The sequence below is a fragment of the Protomyctophum bolini genome (genome assembly GCF_963924005.1).
Source record: "Protomyctophum bolini genome assembly, chromosome: 3".
Taxonomy (NCBI): Eukaryota; Metazoa; Chordata; class Actinopteri; order Myctophiformes; family Myctophidae; genus Protomyctophum; species Protomyctophum bolini.
In genome coordinates this window covers 19497606-19515462 of record NC_137864.1, presented here as the reverse complement: position 1 = coordinate 19515462, position 17857 = coordinate 19497606, and the positions used below count along the sequence as shown (strand labels likewise).

At 41.7% G+C, this 17857-nt stretch overlaps 2 protein-coding genes across 2 annotated transcripts in view; one reads left to right on the top strand and one right to left on the bottom strand.

The window, feature by feature from the left end:
- Window positions 1-6395, bottom strand: LOC308312763 (nocturnin-like). The gene is made up of 5 exons (XM_080759472.1): window positions 5244-6395; window positions 3713-3807; window positions 2809-2983; window positions 1845-2176; window positions 1-1001 (listed from the first exon to the last, which is right to left on the bottom strand). The coding sequence occupies exons 1-5, from the start codon at window positions 5257-5259 to the stop codon at window positions 486-488; spliced, it is 1134 nt and encodes a 377-aa protein (XP_080615598.1). The 5' UTR covers window positions 5260-6395; the 3' UTR covers window positions 1-485.
- Window positions 6396-6839: 444 nt separating this feature from the next.
- Window positions 6840-17857, top strand: part of LOC308312339 (uncharacterized protein) — a gene marked incomplete at its 5' end in the record, with an annotated part of 31428 nt that continues 20410 nt past the window's right edge. The window contains 4 exons of the mRNA XM_080758941.1: window positions 6840-7221; window positions 9397-9554; window positions 9678-9846; window positions 12572-12721. Of these exons, the coding sequence (XP_080615067.1) occupies window positions 6840-7221; window positions 9397-9554; window positions 9678-9846; window positions 12572-12721 (859 nt within the window). The remainder of the gene's footprint in view (window positions 7222-9396; window positions 9555-9677; window positions 9847-12571; window positions 12722-17857) is intronic.

Genomic DNA, 17857 nt, shown 5'->3' with positions numbered 1-17857 from the left:
TCAATCAAGTCAAAACTTTAATGAATGATCGTGATAGTGTAAAAAAAGTCATCATATAAAATACTTTTAACAGCAGCATACAGACATCTTCAACATAGTGAACGGCAGTGTGCACATAATGTATTTAGGCCAAATGCATAGCAGTGCCATACAGTCTGTTCATATATACACAAAGCCAAAATGGGAGGTAGGATTAAGTTGTATCAGTGTAGTGGTCCTCTAGTCCTTCGGCAGTTTGCCATTCTCCCGTCTCTCACTAATCTTGGACATGGATTCCTTCCTGTCTGGCTCAACATAACCCAGAGTGAGATATCGGGCAGCCCCACTCTTCTTTGTCTCAATGTATCTGCTTACTTTATCTATCTTATGACGGTTGCTCGTCAAAAATAGCAGATCTACAATCTCACAACGCTAGATTGTAGATTGGTTCTTTTCAGCAAGTGTCACTGACATATGCATACGAGTACAAAATGAAGAATTACTTTTCACTCCTTCTCCTTAAAGGCAAAGTCGCACACTAGAGAGAGGTGATCGGATGGATAGCTGTAGGATGGAAGCCTGTTTGGTCCAATCTGTTCTTCTGAGGGCATGTTCAAAACGGCTTCCACGCTCAGCTTTTGCGGAGTGTACCAGATATAGTCCAGTGTGCTACAGCACTCTCCTGTAGGCCTGATCTTCCATGTCGTGTACTCTGGTTCGGTCAAACCGTCCGGACTGAGCTTCTTATAGGCCGAGTCCAAACCGAGAGGAGATCGGGCAAAATTTCGATAAACCTCCTCAGCTGGGACGGCATTGAAATCACCACAAATGAGCAGAGGGGTGTCCGAAGGACAGGTAGATCCACCACACTTTTCCCAAATGAGGTTCTGGAGTTGCCGCAGGAGGTCGGAACCCTGGGCGCTACGGATCTCCTCCCAGCCACTGCGGGCCTTGAGGTGTGTTACCGCCACGCACACACTTCTCCCTGAGAGTCGGCACCGTAGCAGTGTCACCACAGCAACCTGTGAAACAGGAAGAAAGATGGTGAGTGGGGACAAAAGCAACTAAGGTGGGCTGAATTTTCTTTTTTCTTAAGACGTGAGATAGAATCTGTGATAAAACCTAAAGAAACAAAAATTGTACAAACAAAAGCATTTTCAAATACAAAACGTGTATTTTAACTCATAAGTGTAAATAGCGGCACTCCAAAATTAAAAGATGCAAGACTGGCTCAGATGCAATTTCTCATTTTGGCGTTTTGGCAAACGGCCTTCTTCAGAGCAGACTAAAAAGAAAAAGGCTGTTTGCCGAAACACATCAGCGTTCTCAAATAAACGCGAGGAAGGGTCTCCGTGTGCTCTCAAACTTGGATACCGAGTCTCTCTAGGTACATCTAATTTTTTCTAATTTAATAAAGTGGAGTACATCTCTAATCCAGTGAAGATGGGATGGAGGAGCATCTTCCGTTTCATCAAAAATAGATGCCTAGCTAAGAGAGTGGTAAAGGCCACCAAGTGATCTTTGTATTTCGATAGTGATAGAGTAGGGGGCGAGAAATTGGTATCCCAACACTCCTCGACATGGTTTCAAAGATCTCAGTCCAAAATCTACGTAAAGAAGGGCACGACCAAAATGTTTATGTGTGTGTGTGTGTGTGTGTATATATTACGTGGCAGGAGCCGAGCGACACCTAGCACACGGGATCAATGTCACCATATATTTTGGATAACCTCAGAGTTAGTTATTTTCAAAGCTGAGCACCCACTGCCTTAACCAAGGGCAGTTTCCATAGGAAGCGCACCTGCATTTCTTTCTACACCGTGTATTTTACCATTATATTTAGGCCTTAAGCATTTTACACCCACCTGATTGGTTGGAATCAGCATTGCAGAGAGGTGTATGTTCACGCCATCCAGCAGCTCAAAGCGTGATTGGTCATAGAACAGTGCGCAGCCGTCCGGACCGTTGTTGCCGTCGACATCCAAACACAGTGACCAGGGCTTGGGGCAGAATTTGCCGCCATATCCCAGGCTGGCCAGGATTGGTTGGAAGGTGTCGTAGTAGTGATCCACTTCCTGGAGGCACAGGATATGGGGTCGGTAGGTGAGGATCTCTTCCAGGATGAGGTACTTCCTCTGCGACCAGCAAAGAGCTTCCAGCGGACAGCAGACAAAGCTGTCCAACCCCTCGCCCAGTGCTGAAGGAGAGAGAGGAAGACACGGGGAGTTACATGTCAGTGTTGATTTTGAGTTTTAGTCGTAGTCTCTTCAATAGTTTTCATTTCGTTTTAGTCACCTGGAAAGTTTTGTTAGTGTTAGTCAAAAAATATGCTGGTAATGAGATAGAAACCGCCCCATAACCTCTGTATCCATAATTGGAAGTTATCCTTCTATGATGTTTTGAGTTTGGAGGCTTCTAGTGCTCGAGCACTATTAGCGCTGTTATTTTTCGTATAATCGGCAATCGTTTCCATGTTGAAAAATGTCCATACACTTTTCAATCAATTATTTCTGCTATTTTTGATCGATTTATTTGTATATTTAAGTCATTTGTCATATCTGCCCCATGCAATTTGTGATTACAAAGCTTAAACGGCAAACAGAAATACAAATTTCAAAAGTGCAATGCAAAAAACACAATAAAATCGTTAATCGCGATTATTTGTGTGACAATTAATCTTCAATTTAAATTTGTAATCGTGACAGACCTACAGTTCCTTGACACTTACCCCAACTGCTCTTATACTGTAAGTAACACACACACACACACTTATATACATACATGCTTTAACAGTGCTGAATCATGCAATCCGAGCAGTAAATGTTCTACCTTGGGCCAGAATGTTCCATTGCATCACCCTAATGGAGCTGCTGGGTGCACCATCTCTGTCGCCACAACGGATGAAGGTCCTTTGGAAGCGAGGTGGTCTGTCCATCAGGGCCTCCTTGCATTCCCGGAGCAGCTTCAATGGGTCTGGGGGGCACAGTGATGTCCCATGGCGCTCCTGCAAGGGAGCAATACTGTGATTTAGCATTTTTAAGTTGACTAATAAGCATATAATACCCTTGTGCCAGGTGCAAAATTTATAACGTCAAAATAATCAGGTGTATTTCACCAGCTGCTTATTGTTTATCTGCAGCTGTGTGTGTGTGTGTGTGTGTGTGTGTGTGTGTGTGTGTGTGTGTGTGTGTGTGTGTGTGTGTGTGTGTGTGTGTGTGTGTGTGTGTGTGTGTGTGGGGGGGGGGGCTGGGGGCTCCAGTCTGATGACTACAAATCAGACTACAACATGACGTAACTTATCATCCACTCCCGTATCATAAAGCCGAAATGGTATGCCTCCAAGGCTGCCGTTTGATTGTTGTAGTTTATAACAATCAAACAGCAGCGTCTGAGGATCGGAGAGCAGAGGGCAAGCCAGAACATAACAGACTTGAGGAAAAGGTCAGATTAGGAAAGAAATAATAGAAAAAGTGCAAGGTTAGAATCCATACCAACAAAACTGCTCAGCGCTGTGTAGCAAAAACAGTTTGACAATGTTTTGTCTGATAAAGATTGATCAGGCTATATGGAATGTAATCTCTCTCTCTCTCTCTCTCTTCAGTCGTCATAACTTTACTGTTGATCATTCGTTACTGTTGGTGCTGAAATGTTGAAACAAGGTGCTGAAACAGCGGTGGGGAAGAACTCTATGTATCTGGTGGTGGTGAGAGACCTTTTGCAAATGAGTACTAACCTTAAAGTACACTGGTTCCAAATCTGCATCTAGGTGTTGCTCATGATCCGGGTCTGTCTGTTTCCGAGCACCAAACAGTCCACCCATTGGATACACTGCAGAAGGATACAGAGAGGATGGTTAACCAGGTGAGATCAATGCTGTGATGAGAGACATTAATTTAATTCTTATAGAGACACACCATCCTTCCAGCATGCAGAACAATACATGATTGCATGATTAATGATTACATTATCATACTAAAAGAAGAGTGTGACATGACCAAAAAGCCAGCCCCCCAGCCCAAATCACACTCCTGTTACCATCTGTTTGATACACAACAAAAGGCCCAATTTAAATTTCTATACAGTTCTTGAGCAAAAAGAGTTGGGTGTTGGTGAAGACACTTGAGATAGGTAGACAACAACAATGACAAGTTGAAAGGCCCTCAGGCAGCACAGTATAGAATGCAAATATAATTAAGAAAGGTAACACCTAACACAATGTCGAGATAATATGTGACACGTGATTTTGTTGCAAGAATAAATTCTATGACATTGGACATGGAAGTGACTGAGCCTGGTAACGCAATTAAGCAAAGAATGGAAGGGGAACAAGCAGGATGTTGGGTTGGAAAAGAGGAAATCACTATATATATTCATGAGTCCGTGTGATAGAATCCACAGACAAATTGTCCCCATTTGAATCCATGTTAGTCTGATCATCAACTTTGTGTATCTTGAAAAGCACTATGCTGACACTCAGGTGGGTGGTGCCCTTTGACAAAGAACTACAATTACATTTTCCAAAAGTTTTGTTTTGGTTAAAGTTAATGGTAAGGATCTTCTGAGGGAAGCCCTTGCATGCCCAGTGAGTGCATTTAGTCTCTCCCAAAAATGTGTCTTCTTTACAAAGATTTTACACAACTATTAATTTCTAATTTAATATAATCTCTCTCCTTTTTTTCAATAAACAAGTCGAAAACATGGAATGGTGCAGGCCAGCTGGGTCGAATAAAAACTGTGCCTTTTAACTGTTCTGAAGAAGCACAGCATTTCATTCCATTGTCAGCTTAATAGTTAGATATTGAGCAAGGGACACTATCTATGCAGGGTATCTTTGTTTGAACTGTTGGGCAAACAAAAACATAGCTTTTCTATTAGAATGCAAACAAATATAAAGAGGTATTAAGATCCTCTGCTTGCCAATGCATTTTGGCCCTATTAAGCTGTAAAATAATCTTTAGTATGCATGCTCAATCTGACCTGGCTTGTAGAATGAATCTTTGGTTCAGCCTATAGTTTTATTTAGCCTAGTTGAAGCTTGATAATATAGGTCATGCGGCAATGCGGCATATGCCTCAAAATAGGTACCGGTATATGCCTTTTAAGTCAACAGAACTTAATGGTGCAATTAAAGTTTGTAGCATTGTAGCATTGTAAAGTGAAAGTTATGTTCCGAGCAAGTTACGAAGTCTTTACAGTTGTCAAGGTGACAATAATAACTTTCGTTTTAGCATTTTAACTGACAGATAAATAAGTGGTTATCTTACCGATCGTCTCCTCCATCTCTGCAGTCCACCCTCAAAGCTCCGGTAATTAGTGGTTGGACTTGGAATTGGTTAGTTAACTTCTATTGCTATGTAACAACACTTGTTACTCTGTCGGAAGAGGCTACTACTAGTACTGTCTGACTGACTGACTGTAACTGACTGGCGCTGCTGCGCGTATAATATACTATTTTGCGTCCGATCATAGACATGTTAACGCCCCGCCTGCCTCTGATTGGCCTACCGACACAGCCCGTCTTGACTGTCCACTGAGGTGGGTGCATAGAGGGGGGAGGGGGTGATGCAAGGTTACTCCGTGGTGGAAAATATTAAAGGACCACTTCACCACTTTTCAACCTATCTGCATAATAGGTCCTCACTAATAATCATGAAAAAAATGGCATTTTTGTAAAGAGATCTGCCTAATGATGATGTCACTGGAGGACGGTTTATAAACTGCCTACAGCCCTCCTATGAGACACAGACTGAGTAGAAAAAAATCCTGCTATTTTTTATTTTGTTTGCTTTGATGGAATAATTGATTGAACATGTACGGCGTATTTGATTTTGGTGTGTTCTAAATAAAGTGTTTGTGTTGATTATTGTGTAATTTATTTGTATGTGTAAACTTGAAACATATTATTGTACTGTAAAATGTATATTTCCCCTTGATCTTTATATAGTATAATAGTATTAGTTTACTATAATTAGATGAATACGCTCCAAGCAAATGGCAGACGTGTTGTTCTCTCATGATAGTGGGCGGGGATTATTAAAGCAGTCATGTCATCAGACCAAACAGGGTACACTACAGAAGGCATCATGCTCTGTTGATGATACATCACGTTTATTAACCCAGCCTCACCAGACCAGACTTTCCGCAATTAGCTTAATAGTTAATACGTACCTGTGGAAAACTACAACAACTCCCATGTGCACGTGACGACGATGATCTTATCATCAATCAATACATCGATCATAAGCGTGCGCTGTTTGTGGTGTGGTTCGAAAGTGCTGCTGAGGGCGCTTATTGGCATATATGTACGTGTAGACAACAACATGGCACCGAAAAGGAAAAGGATACAAACTTTTCCGAAAGTTGTTGGTAGAATCCCAAAACGCATTGTGTTCGGCATGTCAGTGTGAGTAACGGAGTGTCCTCCAAAGTGAGAGAAGCAAAAGACAAAAAAACGGGTAGGAAATAACTAGCCAGGCTAGGAAATAACAGCTGCGGGTGGCCAGCGTCAGGGGGGGTAAACTCCCGTCTGGGGCAGTGGGGTCTGCGAGCAGTGACAGAAATTAGCGACCAGGTCTATGAAATCAATGCAAGCCAAAAAGAACACTCCACAAATGAGCAATTTAAATCTAACACGTTTAATCAACAATTAGGAAGCAAGCCAAATAAGCAACTACACTTTAAACAAACGAGCCAACCCCACAAAAAAAAAGATATATTATTAACAGAAAAAGAAGCCCAAAGTCGCTTATAATAAGCCGATGTGGCAACACTGTCTGCGACTCGACGCGCCGGACGACGAGGAATGATGATGACGTAATAGGCGTGCGACCGCTAAGCCTCACCCCCGCATTTCAAAAACAATGGAGGCAAACAAGGCAGCGAAATTAGCCAAAGTGCGAGAGAGGCTTAAGAACGGCGAGTTGAAAACCAGAAAGAAGGAAGGGAGCAAAAGCGCAGCGTGGGAGAAGTTCAGTGAAGTCGTTCGCGCCGACGACGACTCGAGCGCCGGGTATGTGGTTTGCAACGGCTGCGAGACCCTCTATGTGTTCGATAGCCACAAGACGGGCACGTCGAACATGGTGCACCACCAGTGTGCGGGCACTGCTGTCAGTGCCAAGCCAGCAGCAACGCAGTCCACCCTTAAGTCCTGTGTTGTTCGCCGGGACAGCAAAGACAACGTTTTGGTGCCACTAGATGTGAAATCAATGTTTGCCCCGGATGACAGTTATTCGTCCTCCTCAGGTAAACTTTAAAGTCAAACACTGTGCTGAGGCTCCTACGCAGTGATAAGTGTTATATCGCCACAATGTTTATTTCAGCTCCTCGTGCAAAATAGCCTGCTTACAACTCCCTCTTGAGCAGCACATAGCCCTACAAGCAGAACCCAATGCTACTGAAGTTTCTGACATTTTTTAGACCCAGAGCATTGGGTCCTATTCCATCTCCACCCTGCCACCAGGTACGCACACATAAATAAACGTAAACACCTTCGCATAAATCAATCTGCGCACTTTGACGACTTTTTTTTGTGTGAGGGCTTCTGAATGTGTGAACTATAAGTACCTATACATACCGCTGCGAATATCTCCTGTGTCGCGGAAGCCGTTAAGTATTTTTAATCTATGTTTGATTAAAAATGTCGCTTTGCTTCTTCTCTTCGTACCTTGTTTATTGACACCTCATTGTACCACCTATCTGGCTAGCTAGTGGCGCTATAGCTATGACAGAGCAGATCAGAGGCAGGAACGTAGCCGGCACAAGCCAACCGCACATCGGAGGCGGTACAATAAACGGTAAATAAACAAGAAGAATCAAAGCGACCAAATCCGCGACACAGCCAGAAGATATTTGCAGCGGTATGTATAGGTACTTATAGTTCACACATTCAGAAGCCCTCACACGAGAAAAAAAATCCTCAAAGAGCGCAGATTGACTTATGCGGAGGATGTTTATGTCCGCGTTCCAACATTCCCATACGAAAATAAAGTAACGCACAGGGACCCTACATAAAGCGACTTCCAAATTTCAGAAAAGCTTTATGGAGGGTTCCGAGAGGGGCTAAGCAGCACACAGCGTCAGCAAGAGCACAAATATTATATTAAACACAAATTACATTTGAATACACACTCAATTTAGCATGAGAACAAATACGTTTGCATTGCCAAAGCAAAAAGTGGAACAATGCAATCAAAACGATATGTATGTACAATTGAAAGTCAGAATCTCCAAATATATAAATCAATTTCTGTAATGAGATCACTCGATGCAGACAGTGTGCATCTCTCGTTGCTTTTTCTCTCTGTCTCTCACCATAGAGTTCTCCCCCCACCCCTCCCCTCATCGGGGAAAAAAGGTGTGTTTTTTTTTTTCTTTTCCATTGGGTACTTCATTTACAGTACGATTTCACAACGAATTATTCACTCATGACTTGTTTCAGCATCTTGTTTCAACATTTCAGCACCATATCTCAATAGTAATAAATGATCAACAGTAAAGTAATACCAAACTAATAACAGAGAGAGAGAGAGCTAATGTCAAACTGTTCTTGCTACACAGCGCTGAGCTCTTTTTTTGGTCTGGATTCGAAGCTTGCACTTTTTCTATTCTTTTATTATTGATTATATACTGTACATCTAAATCACAAATTGGCCTGGCTGCTTATCTGACCTTTTCCTCAAGCCTATTATGTTCTGGCCTGCCCTCTGCTCTACGATCCTCAGATGCTGCTGTTTGATTGTTATCTACTACAACAATCAAACGGTAGCCTGGGAGGCATACCATTTCGGCTTTATGGTCATGTTGTAGTCATCAGGCTGGAGCCCCCAGACCGGAATCAGAATTACCCAAAATAATTCCCCGCATTATAATTTGAGGGCCTACCCGATAAAAGCCTTGATGTGGTGTATGGAATCCAAAAAGTTTCTTCAAGTACTTCTTGGAATAGTTTGTTTGGCATATCCATATATATATATATATATTTTAATCATCCGGTCTAAACCACGCCTAGGCCGGATCACACAGGCATCAGAGGACTTCAGAATCCAAAGTATGACCATGTCTTTTCTGTCAGAATCTCTAGCTTTTGAATAACCAATCTGGAAAAAAGGTTTCTGCTTTGGAGTCTATTAAAACTTTAAAAAATAAATAAATGATACACTCTTTCTTAAATTACCCTTAATAGTAATGTACATTTAATAATTTACTATGCCTGTTTTACTTTTTTTTTGTTTTGGTCGGAAATATGGGTCGAATACACACACACAGCTTCATAATGGGAGGATATTTAATGCATGGTCAAAGTTCTAGCGGCACATTTTTGGGACCGTTGATGTGAAAACATACATTTATCAGAAAACTGTTAGAATTGGCCTCAGGTCTTAATGGGTTAATAGTCTGGCCCCCTCTCTCCTTTGATAGAAATACCAGGACAACCAGAGCAGTGGTGTGAAGCCACGCAGACGTCAGGACAACCAGAACAGCTGTGTAAACAGGACAAGTTTGATTTGAAGGACCGGGCCAAGACCTACCAAAAAATACATACCACCGCTCAGATCACAGATGAAGCGTTTCTCTTAGTATGTGGATTGATTTTCCAAATGTAGTTGGGTTTCTAAATTTTAAAATCTTTGAAGTTCTCATGAACTTCAAATTGAGGTATTTTATGAATTATTGATTGTGTTATTTAATTATTTCTTTAGCTTGAAAAATTGCAGGCCCTTGGTGTAAGGCCCATTCTGCTGATCTCAAGGACTGGAAAGAAGCCTGGTAGCTGGGTGTCAGAGCTTCTATCTCCTAGGTGCCAGCTGACAAAGACATCTGCTGCGTGCCTGAAAAGAATCCAGGATCTCTTTGACATTGTAATTCAAGGTAGGAAGATTATTATATTTGTGGAAACTGTCTTGCATTGAATCATGTGTTTTGCATCACTTAAAGTCAAGTAAAGCTTCTTTCCCACGTGCACTGAAAGCTGTAACTCCACTAGCAAAGTTCAGACCATGTTCCACTGACATCACGCAGGCATGTGTGCATGCAAGCAGCCATAGAACTCAACTGCTCATAAGATGCAATGGGGAAAAGGCCACAGCACTCATGTGTAAAGAATGACTTCCATCAAATTGCAGATTTCCTCCCAGTGCAGAGGAAAAAACAGGGTGCGCATGCTTATCCGACACACCAAAGGTCCGACATGCGAAAATCACCTGTCGCTCCCAACATGCGTTGTGCTTGCGGTTAGGGTTCGAGGTAGGTTGTCGGTCTAATGACCTTTGGTGTGTCGGAACTGAAGCCTGTACCCGAAAAAACACTTGAAATGTATTCTGTGACCTGTCCTTTAAAATGTACTGTATACTTCTCGGTCTCTTTTGTGTGTAAGTGCCTCAAAACAAGTTCTGGGAATCGTACAACCATTCTGCGTCCATGCAGTCTCAATGCTTATAATATACAAATTATTGGTCTATAAGACAGTGTAATGTGGAAAAGGTTCTGGTGTCGATTTGTGGTTTATTTATTTCTGTCAATCTCCCCCATTCTCGATCTTGTATAATTTCGGTAAGACTTCAGGACGATTTTCGTTTTATTCTATGAACAAAACCCCTTCATAATTAATATGTTGGCATAACTTAGATGGAAAATATATGGGATCCAAACGTAATTCCGACGGAGCATTAGTCCGACATGCAGGAACAACGGTCCGACTACCCCTCGAACATGCGCTGCTCCCGTGCTTGCGGTTAGGGATAGGTTGGGGATAGAGTCTAATGACTGTCGGAGCATGTCCCCCCAGAAAAGTAGAACAATCACAGTTCAGCTGGCACCGGTTTTGCACAAACATGGACTTCCACACAGCCACCAGCTGGCCTAGATCTAGGTCACATTCTCTAAATGACTATCACGTTTGCTACCTTGTAGAGCAGGGGTGTCAAACTGGCGATCATGCGGCCCGCGACGTCGTCTTCTGCGGCCCGCCTGCCTCAAGCTAAAAAACAAGAAAAACAACAAAAGATAGCCTACTTTGGCACTCTCTACAATGTAGAGAGTGCCAAAGTAGGCTATCTTTTGTTGTTTTTCTTGTTTTTTTGCCCCCTCTCTTCGAAGTTAGACTGTGCCAGCTCTAAACTGACTGGGCCACGGCCCCGTGACCCTACGCCGGCGAGGATTTGCAATGCCTCGTCTCACATGCTTTAGAGAGTCTAAAGCACGCATCAAATTCTAAAGTTTAGACCTTTAATGCTCATGTAAGATAGATAGATATAGACACAATGACGTAAAATAGTCAAATCATTGACAATGGGAATTTAATGTTTGTAAGGCAAAAATAGCCGATTTGCTCAGACACTATGACGTAAAATGTTCCATTCATTGTCAATGAGAGTTATGTCTGTGTAAGACGAAAATCTAAACTAATGGCTGAATATAGTGGTATACTTATGCACCTCAAAGCTCTACTCTGAATGTTTTTACATTCATGCGCGACTGTCTGCACACAGCAGAACCTCCATACGAGCCAGACCTGAGGAGTGTCGAAAATGCAGACTCAAGTGTCAACATTAAGTAAGAAATGACTTATTGCACTGTTACATTGTTGCATTGTTACTATTCACATTTGGTGATTAATTTATGAGTGCCTTATCATTATATCCAGTGAGCCTGAACCCATAAAGTTTCCAAAACTGTAATTTATAGGTATGTTTTTATTTGTACCAGTCCATGAGACTGACATGGCTTATTCATTTCAGTAGTATTGGCCTCTTGGTCTACCTCTGATATTTTATTTATTTGCAGCAGTAATCTGTTCATGTTCTCTTCGCATTTTGTGAATAAAAGCCTCATTTTGTAACTTAATTTCATTATTAATCATTCCATGTCACGACAATAATTTTGTTCAATGAGGTTTGGCCTTTCCTAGATGGAAATGTTGGCCGTTTTCAGTGTCTTAATTTTTAGACTACTCGTATGTCTCCCTTTTGAAAGTTGTTAGTGCCGCTGCGCCCGGCAGCCGGCGAAAACTAGAGTTCTCAACAGGCCCGGAAATGAAGGCCGGGCCCTTATCAAACACTGTACCCACTACCACCCTTAGATCTCCAGATATGGAGCTGACCTGTTCTGACATTCCATATCTTGATATGACCTCATCAAGCCCTGTACACTCAAGACATGCTCCTTATATGGCCAGTACATAATTCATTCCATGTTGATCTGACCCCCAATGCCAAAGTGCCAATGCTCGCCCAGCAGTCTATGGGCGAGGTCGCTTCTTGCCCTTAGGCGTCTTACTGGTATACAATAGAGACGTCACTGGATTTCTCCTCCTATCCACTTGCATTGAGTTGCTCACCCAGCATATGAGGGCGATTTCACCCCTTCTTCCCGGGAATTAAACAGTGCATTCTGGGATGGAATTGGGCCATACGTGCCGAAAACATGAACGAGTATTGTGTGTGCGAGTATACACACGTATACTGTACATACATGTGACATGATCTGAACATTGCCAGTGGAGTTACGGCTTTCAGTGCATGTGGGGGAAAAATATATGACTAACTTGGGGAAAGTATTCTCACTCTCTTCACGATGCAATATTTCACTAATGGAGAATGGACTCAGACAGGAGCGCCAGTAGATCCAGCTGAATTCCCAGATGACGGACCCTCACCAGAGCCAGTGGAACCCCCAGCCATCCTAACTGAGCCTGCAGCCACGCTGACGGAACCCCCAGCACCCTCCCCTGTTTGGGCTCCCATTGGTAAGAGAGAAAAGGAGCAGTCTAAAACAACCAGTGGTCCTTGAGGGGGTTCCAGGTGGTCCCCAGCTAAATGATGGAGAGTTGGTATAGATCTTTAAAACAGCTACTGTGACTATATAATAACTAATTAGGAAGATTTATTTAAAAAACATTGTACAGAATGTGTTCAAAATAGTTTTTATGTGGCTACACCCACCAGTTCATTAAGTATATCTGGTTTCCACCGTAGCACCATCCACCTGAACTTAAGCCTCGCCCCCAGCTGTTCTATGATAATGAGGGGAGGGGTTCTGGTTATGATGTAACTAAAATGGTGTTATTTCGATTGGCCCTTTTGACTCAAAGGCTCTCCGCTTTTTTAGCAGTTACATTATTGTTTAATATCTGCATTACTTAATTCACAAGAAGTCTACGCAACGAGTAGAGAGTGTATAAGAATTAATATTTTTGATCAACCTTTGCCTCTTATCTCTATGGTACCAACATCAATACAGCATGGAATTGTGGACAAAATCTTAAACCAACGACAACAAAATATTCTAATTCTTGGGTCTGAGAAATATCATCATAGTCCGTGGCTCAAATGCAGAATAATAAATGGGCCTTATGAAAAGGGTTGAAAACCACAGGCATCTGAAATTCTGTTTGCATAGGTGTCAAGTACTCGACAACACTGAAAAGTAGTTTAAATCCTCAGTGTAATTTCGAGAATAAATAAAACTTGAATGAAAAGTATTTATTTGCAAACAATCTGAGAATCCCATTGGATTCCTCGAAATGCAGTCTGACTTGAGACTAATTTGCAAGTGATCTGACTAAACTGCAAATTTTGCGGTGAGTGAGTTGAGTCTCAGAAAGTGATTGAGCAACCAGGCCTTGACAGCATATTGGTCTAGTTTGTAATATCTACAGGTATTTATGGTTGGTTGAATGTCTGTTTATGGATTTGAATCAACTCAATATGATGCTCGCCTACCGAAGGCATATGGAAAGGTCAATCCCAAAGATATTAGACTGGTGGGCACTGCATTCTTTTGCAGTTTTGGCCTGTCGCTGAGTGCCAATGTTTTGGCTAGGTTTACGTCTCTACCTTAAAATCATCTTCAACCTGAGCTGCGATATTTCGTCATTACTGATATATTTGTTGTGGGATGACATTGTGTAGCATATAAATTAGACTTTATATCCCAGTGCAGCAGCCCTTAGGCATTACATTTTAAATGTGTTTGAAATAAATTGGCAGTCAGTGAAGATGTAAACTATAAAGGGAGGCTCTTCAACTTCCAGAACAAGTCCCCTACTAAAAAAATGAAGGCACAGGGATGTTGCCGTTTTGCGTGTATTTAAATTCATATTGATAGTCATACAGACTACAAGTGTCTGTGGTGGTGTTTACGCTGACTGACTCATGAGCTACACATCCAGTCTTTCCCGTAGATTGGAACGCAGATGTCACTGTTGTTATTGAATCATAGCTGCGGTAGTTTAGCAGTTTTACTGAAGATCCTGCTATCCATGCACTAATCACGCACCATATTTCATAATCACTCGTATATATTTTTATATTGCCAAATTGATTGATTGAGAAGGGCCAAGGCACAGTTTACCATGATTTTGAATCAATCAATCTTTATTTATATATATATATACACACACAAATCAGACAAGTGCCGTTCAAAGTGCTTCACAGGAAAAATAAAGAATCAAAATACAAATACAGTAATGAGACATAAAATACATATTAATAGAGGGTATGCTCATGCATAAAGTGAAAGGTAAATTGAGTGTCAAAGTGAGCTTAATGTCGCTTAACATCATTGTCGTTTAACATTGTTTAATGAAATCAGATAGGACTTTTCTGTGTTTGTATAGGCTGTGATTGAAGTGTTTATACTCTTTATTACCAACAAATGTGCAGCCTTTCTGAATCAAGAGAGAGAGAGAGAGAAACGCCTGTGGTGTTGGATTGCTACTGTTTGACCTTCATGGAACACCTCCAACACTAGAACACATGCACCCACATCCACTAGTAGTACACACCATAGTGTGAGTGTCCTCTTCACTAGCCTTGCCCTGTTAAATAATCTCCACAGTGCCTCAGGGTTCAGTGTGAAGGATTGGGGGAAGTCTGCAATGTTTATAATCTCCAATTTATCAAGGGGAAATTGTAGGGGTTAAAGAGACCCAAAGGCCACACAATACATGCATTCCAATGTTTGGTGGCTTTGGAGAAGTTTAAAACATGTCCCCTGGCCTTTCTGACGTTTACAATACAGTAAGGAGTTTTAACTACATATATTATTGATTGACATGGACACACAATAAGACATTATTCAGCCGCTTCATACTAGTATACACCTGAAATGGCATTTCAATCATCTGTGATAATGCTCCAGATATTTAGCACACTATAACCTTCTAGTACACACCATAGATTGGTGCGACCTTTTACGTAAAATGTGAATTGTTCCACATGACTAACGTGATGCGTCGTTATGCCAAATAAGTGAACAAGTGCAATTTATATGGTACGTAGTACTTCCCACAACAAATATAGTTCAGTACTGATGAAATATTCCAGCTCAGGTTGAGGTACAGAGAAGATTGGCATTATTGGGTTTGTTGTGTACATCCTTTGATAGAGACACTGAGACAGACAGCAAAAACAAAAGAAACGGTATTGTGTGCACACAACACAAACACTGTTTGCATTTAATCAACTGCATTACAAACTTACATAGCTGTCAGAAGCTATAGCACAAATTAAATTTGGGCTAAACAGATCAGTGCAGTAAACGTTTTACAGGAGTATTACAATGTTTTAATATGGCAGCCTGCTCCTTACCCAGAATCAACGGCTGCCTGTCCTTTAGCTGCACCCGTTGAGCTGCCGAAAAGTTTTCCTTAAGTGCACGTGCGTTGTTTGTATTTGACACTGGAGGAGTGCACGTGCACTGTGTTTGTATTTGACACTGGAGGAGTGCACGTGCACTGTGTTTGCATTTTACACTGGAGGAGTGCACGTACAGTACCTACAGTATGTGTGTGTTGAGAGGAAGGAAGGCACTGGAGCAACCCAGACGGTTTAAGCCCTTTTTAATTCACAAGGTGCAAATAAGTAATTAAACCAGGCTTAAACTCTATGAGTTGCTCCAGTGCCTTCCTTCCTCTTGCTACCTGTGCTGCCTCTGAGATGCACCAGATTAGCCTACCACAGGCTTGAGGCGTGGTGGAACTCCCTTCTGCAGTATGTGTGTGTGATTTGTGACAGGGAAGTTGCCTGCTATGGCTGTCTTGACTGGTCACAGGCAGCAGTGCAATGTTGTGAGACCTGGGTTCTGATGCCATCTGCTGGTTGGATCCAGTTCTTAATGCTGGGAGGAAAAGAGAAAGTTAGCACTCACACTGGGTTTACACACAGTACATGTTCACATTTATCACATTTATCGGTTGTCGCTATCAAGACAATAGTGGACCAAGTCGCACAAGGGCAGTGAACAAATCCTTATTTGGACCAATGTATTAGCAATAAATCACACCCGTGTGAAGTGAGGGGGTGCTCTTATCATCGTACAAAATCATACATCATCTCATTCCGGCCAATCAGAATTTGCGTCCTCACCGTTGTCTTCAATGTTTGTGTTTACACAAACACTCAAAATTGTCCATTCATTGTAAATGTATTGTTTGCTGGGACAAAGTTTTTGCGCACACACACACACCCACCCACACCAAAAGCTGGACAAAAAATTATTCAGAGCTCCGCAGCTGAATCTGTCAGCAAGTCCCATTATAATGTATAAAGTTATTAGGAATGAAATCAACGGCACCACCAGAAGATGAGGGTTGAAGGAGAGTGGACGGGCCGACGTCCGGTCTCTGCCTCTGCAGTGCCCCCAGACTAGAGGCAAATTCAAATGATTTATATGTTTTTGCCGATGATTCCCAGGTTGGCAAAAATGAAGCACAGATTTAACAAGTCAAAACGTTACACCAGGTCACCATAAAATTCACACTTAGTCAAATATTAAAATGATCCTTGCCATCATGGGTCCCAGCAATGTATGAGAATGCCATTGGTTTTGTGATTTTGTCATTCAAGCTTATTCATATGATAGTTAATCATTTTATATAGTTTAAAATGCATACAGAATAAATGGAGTGGGGAAAAAAACACACATGCTATAGAATTGGAATAAATACTCAACCGTGCTCAATTTCAATCAAAACCTTTTATTTCACTTATCAGTGATTTAAATATTTTGGCTGTCGCCTGTAACTATAGTAGCTATGTTAACTTTTATTTAACCTCGCCTCACCAGGCTTTCCACCTCGGAGGAAAGCCTGGTCTCTGTTCCAAATGTGCCGTGTGAACCGGTCTGGAGTGGATGATATCATTACATCATGTTTTAGTATTGTTTTGTAGTCTACAGGCAGGAACAATCAAACAGAACTTATTTTTCCTCAAACCGAAAGAATAGAGGGTATGCGTGTGACATCAAACCAGGAAGCTATGCGAGAACGCCTACTGAGTGCAAAAAACTACTTTCTGGCCTTGCCAGCCCATACATCCAAACAGGAAAGTCCAATATGATTGCATTAAGCGACGTTAAACTCACTTTGCCACTCGATTTGCCATTCACTTTATGCATGCCCTCTATAACAATAAAAGCTCTCGTAGCCTGCAGCTTTTATTGAGAAAAATCCGTTAGAGGGAAAAGGAAGTTCCGTTTGATTGCTCCTGCCTGTCGACTACAAAACAATACTACAACATGACGTCACGATATCATCCGCTCCCGACCGGATCATAAACCCGAAATGAAATAGTGCCCAGGTTAACTTTTATTTATTTGTCTGTCTCTACAATCGGACTGTAAACTGGTGTTGCTGAGCTGTCCAGATATCACATTCCATCACATCCATGAATGAATCTAATGCGTTGGTATATATATTATATGAATGTGGAGTGATATCACATTGAGACGACACGTCTTAATCTAATCTTTTCACCGTTTAGCTGTTCACCAATTGGCAGGATTTACATGTTAAAAAAGGTAGCCAAACTTTTAAAGCCACAGACTTTAACTCATGAGATATGAATACACAATACCTTAATTGTATTTATTTATTTATTAA

Coding starts and splice junctions, on each gene's coding strand:
- LOC308312763 (XM_080759472.1), bottom strand. Junction 2,177..2,808: donor ATGGAACATTCTGGCCCAAG/GTAGAACATTTA, acceptor TCTCTCCTTCAG/CACTGGGCGAGGGGTTGGAC. Junction 1,002..1,844: donor TGCTGATTCCAACCAATCAG/GTGGGTGTAAAA, acceptor CCTGTTTCACAG/GTTGCTGTGGTGACACTGCT.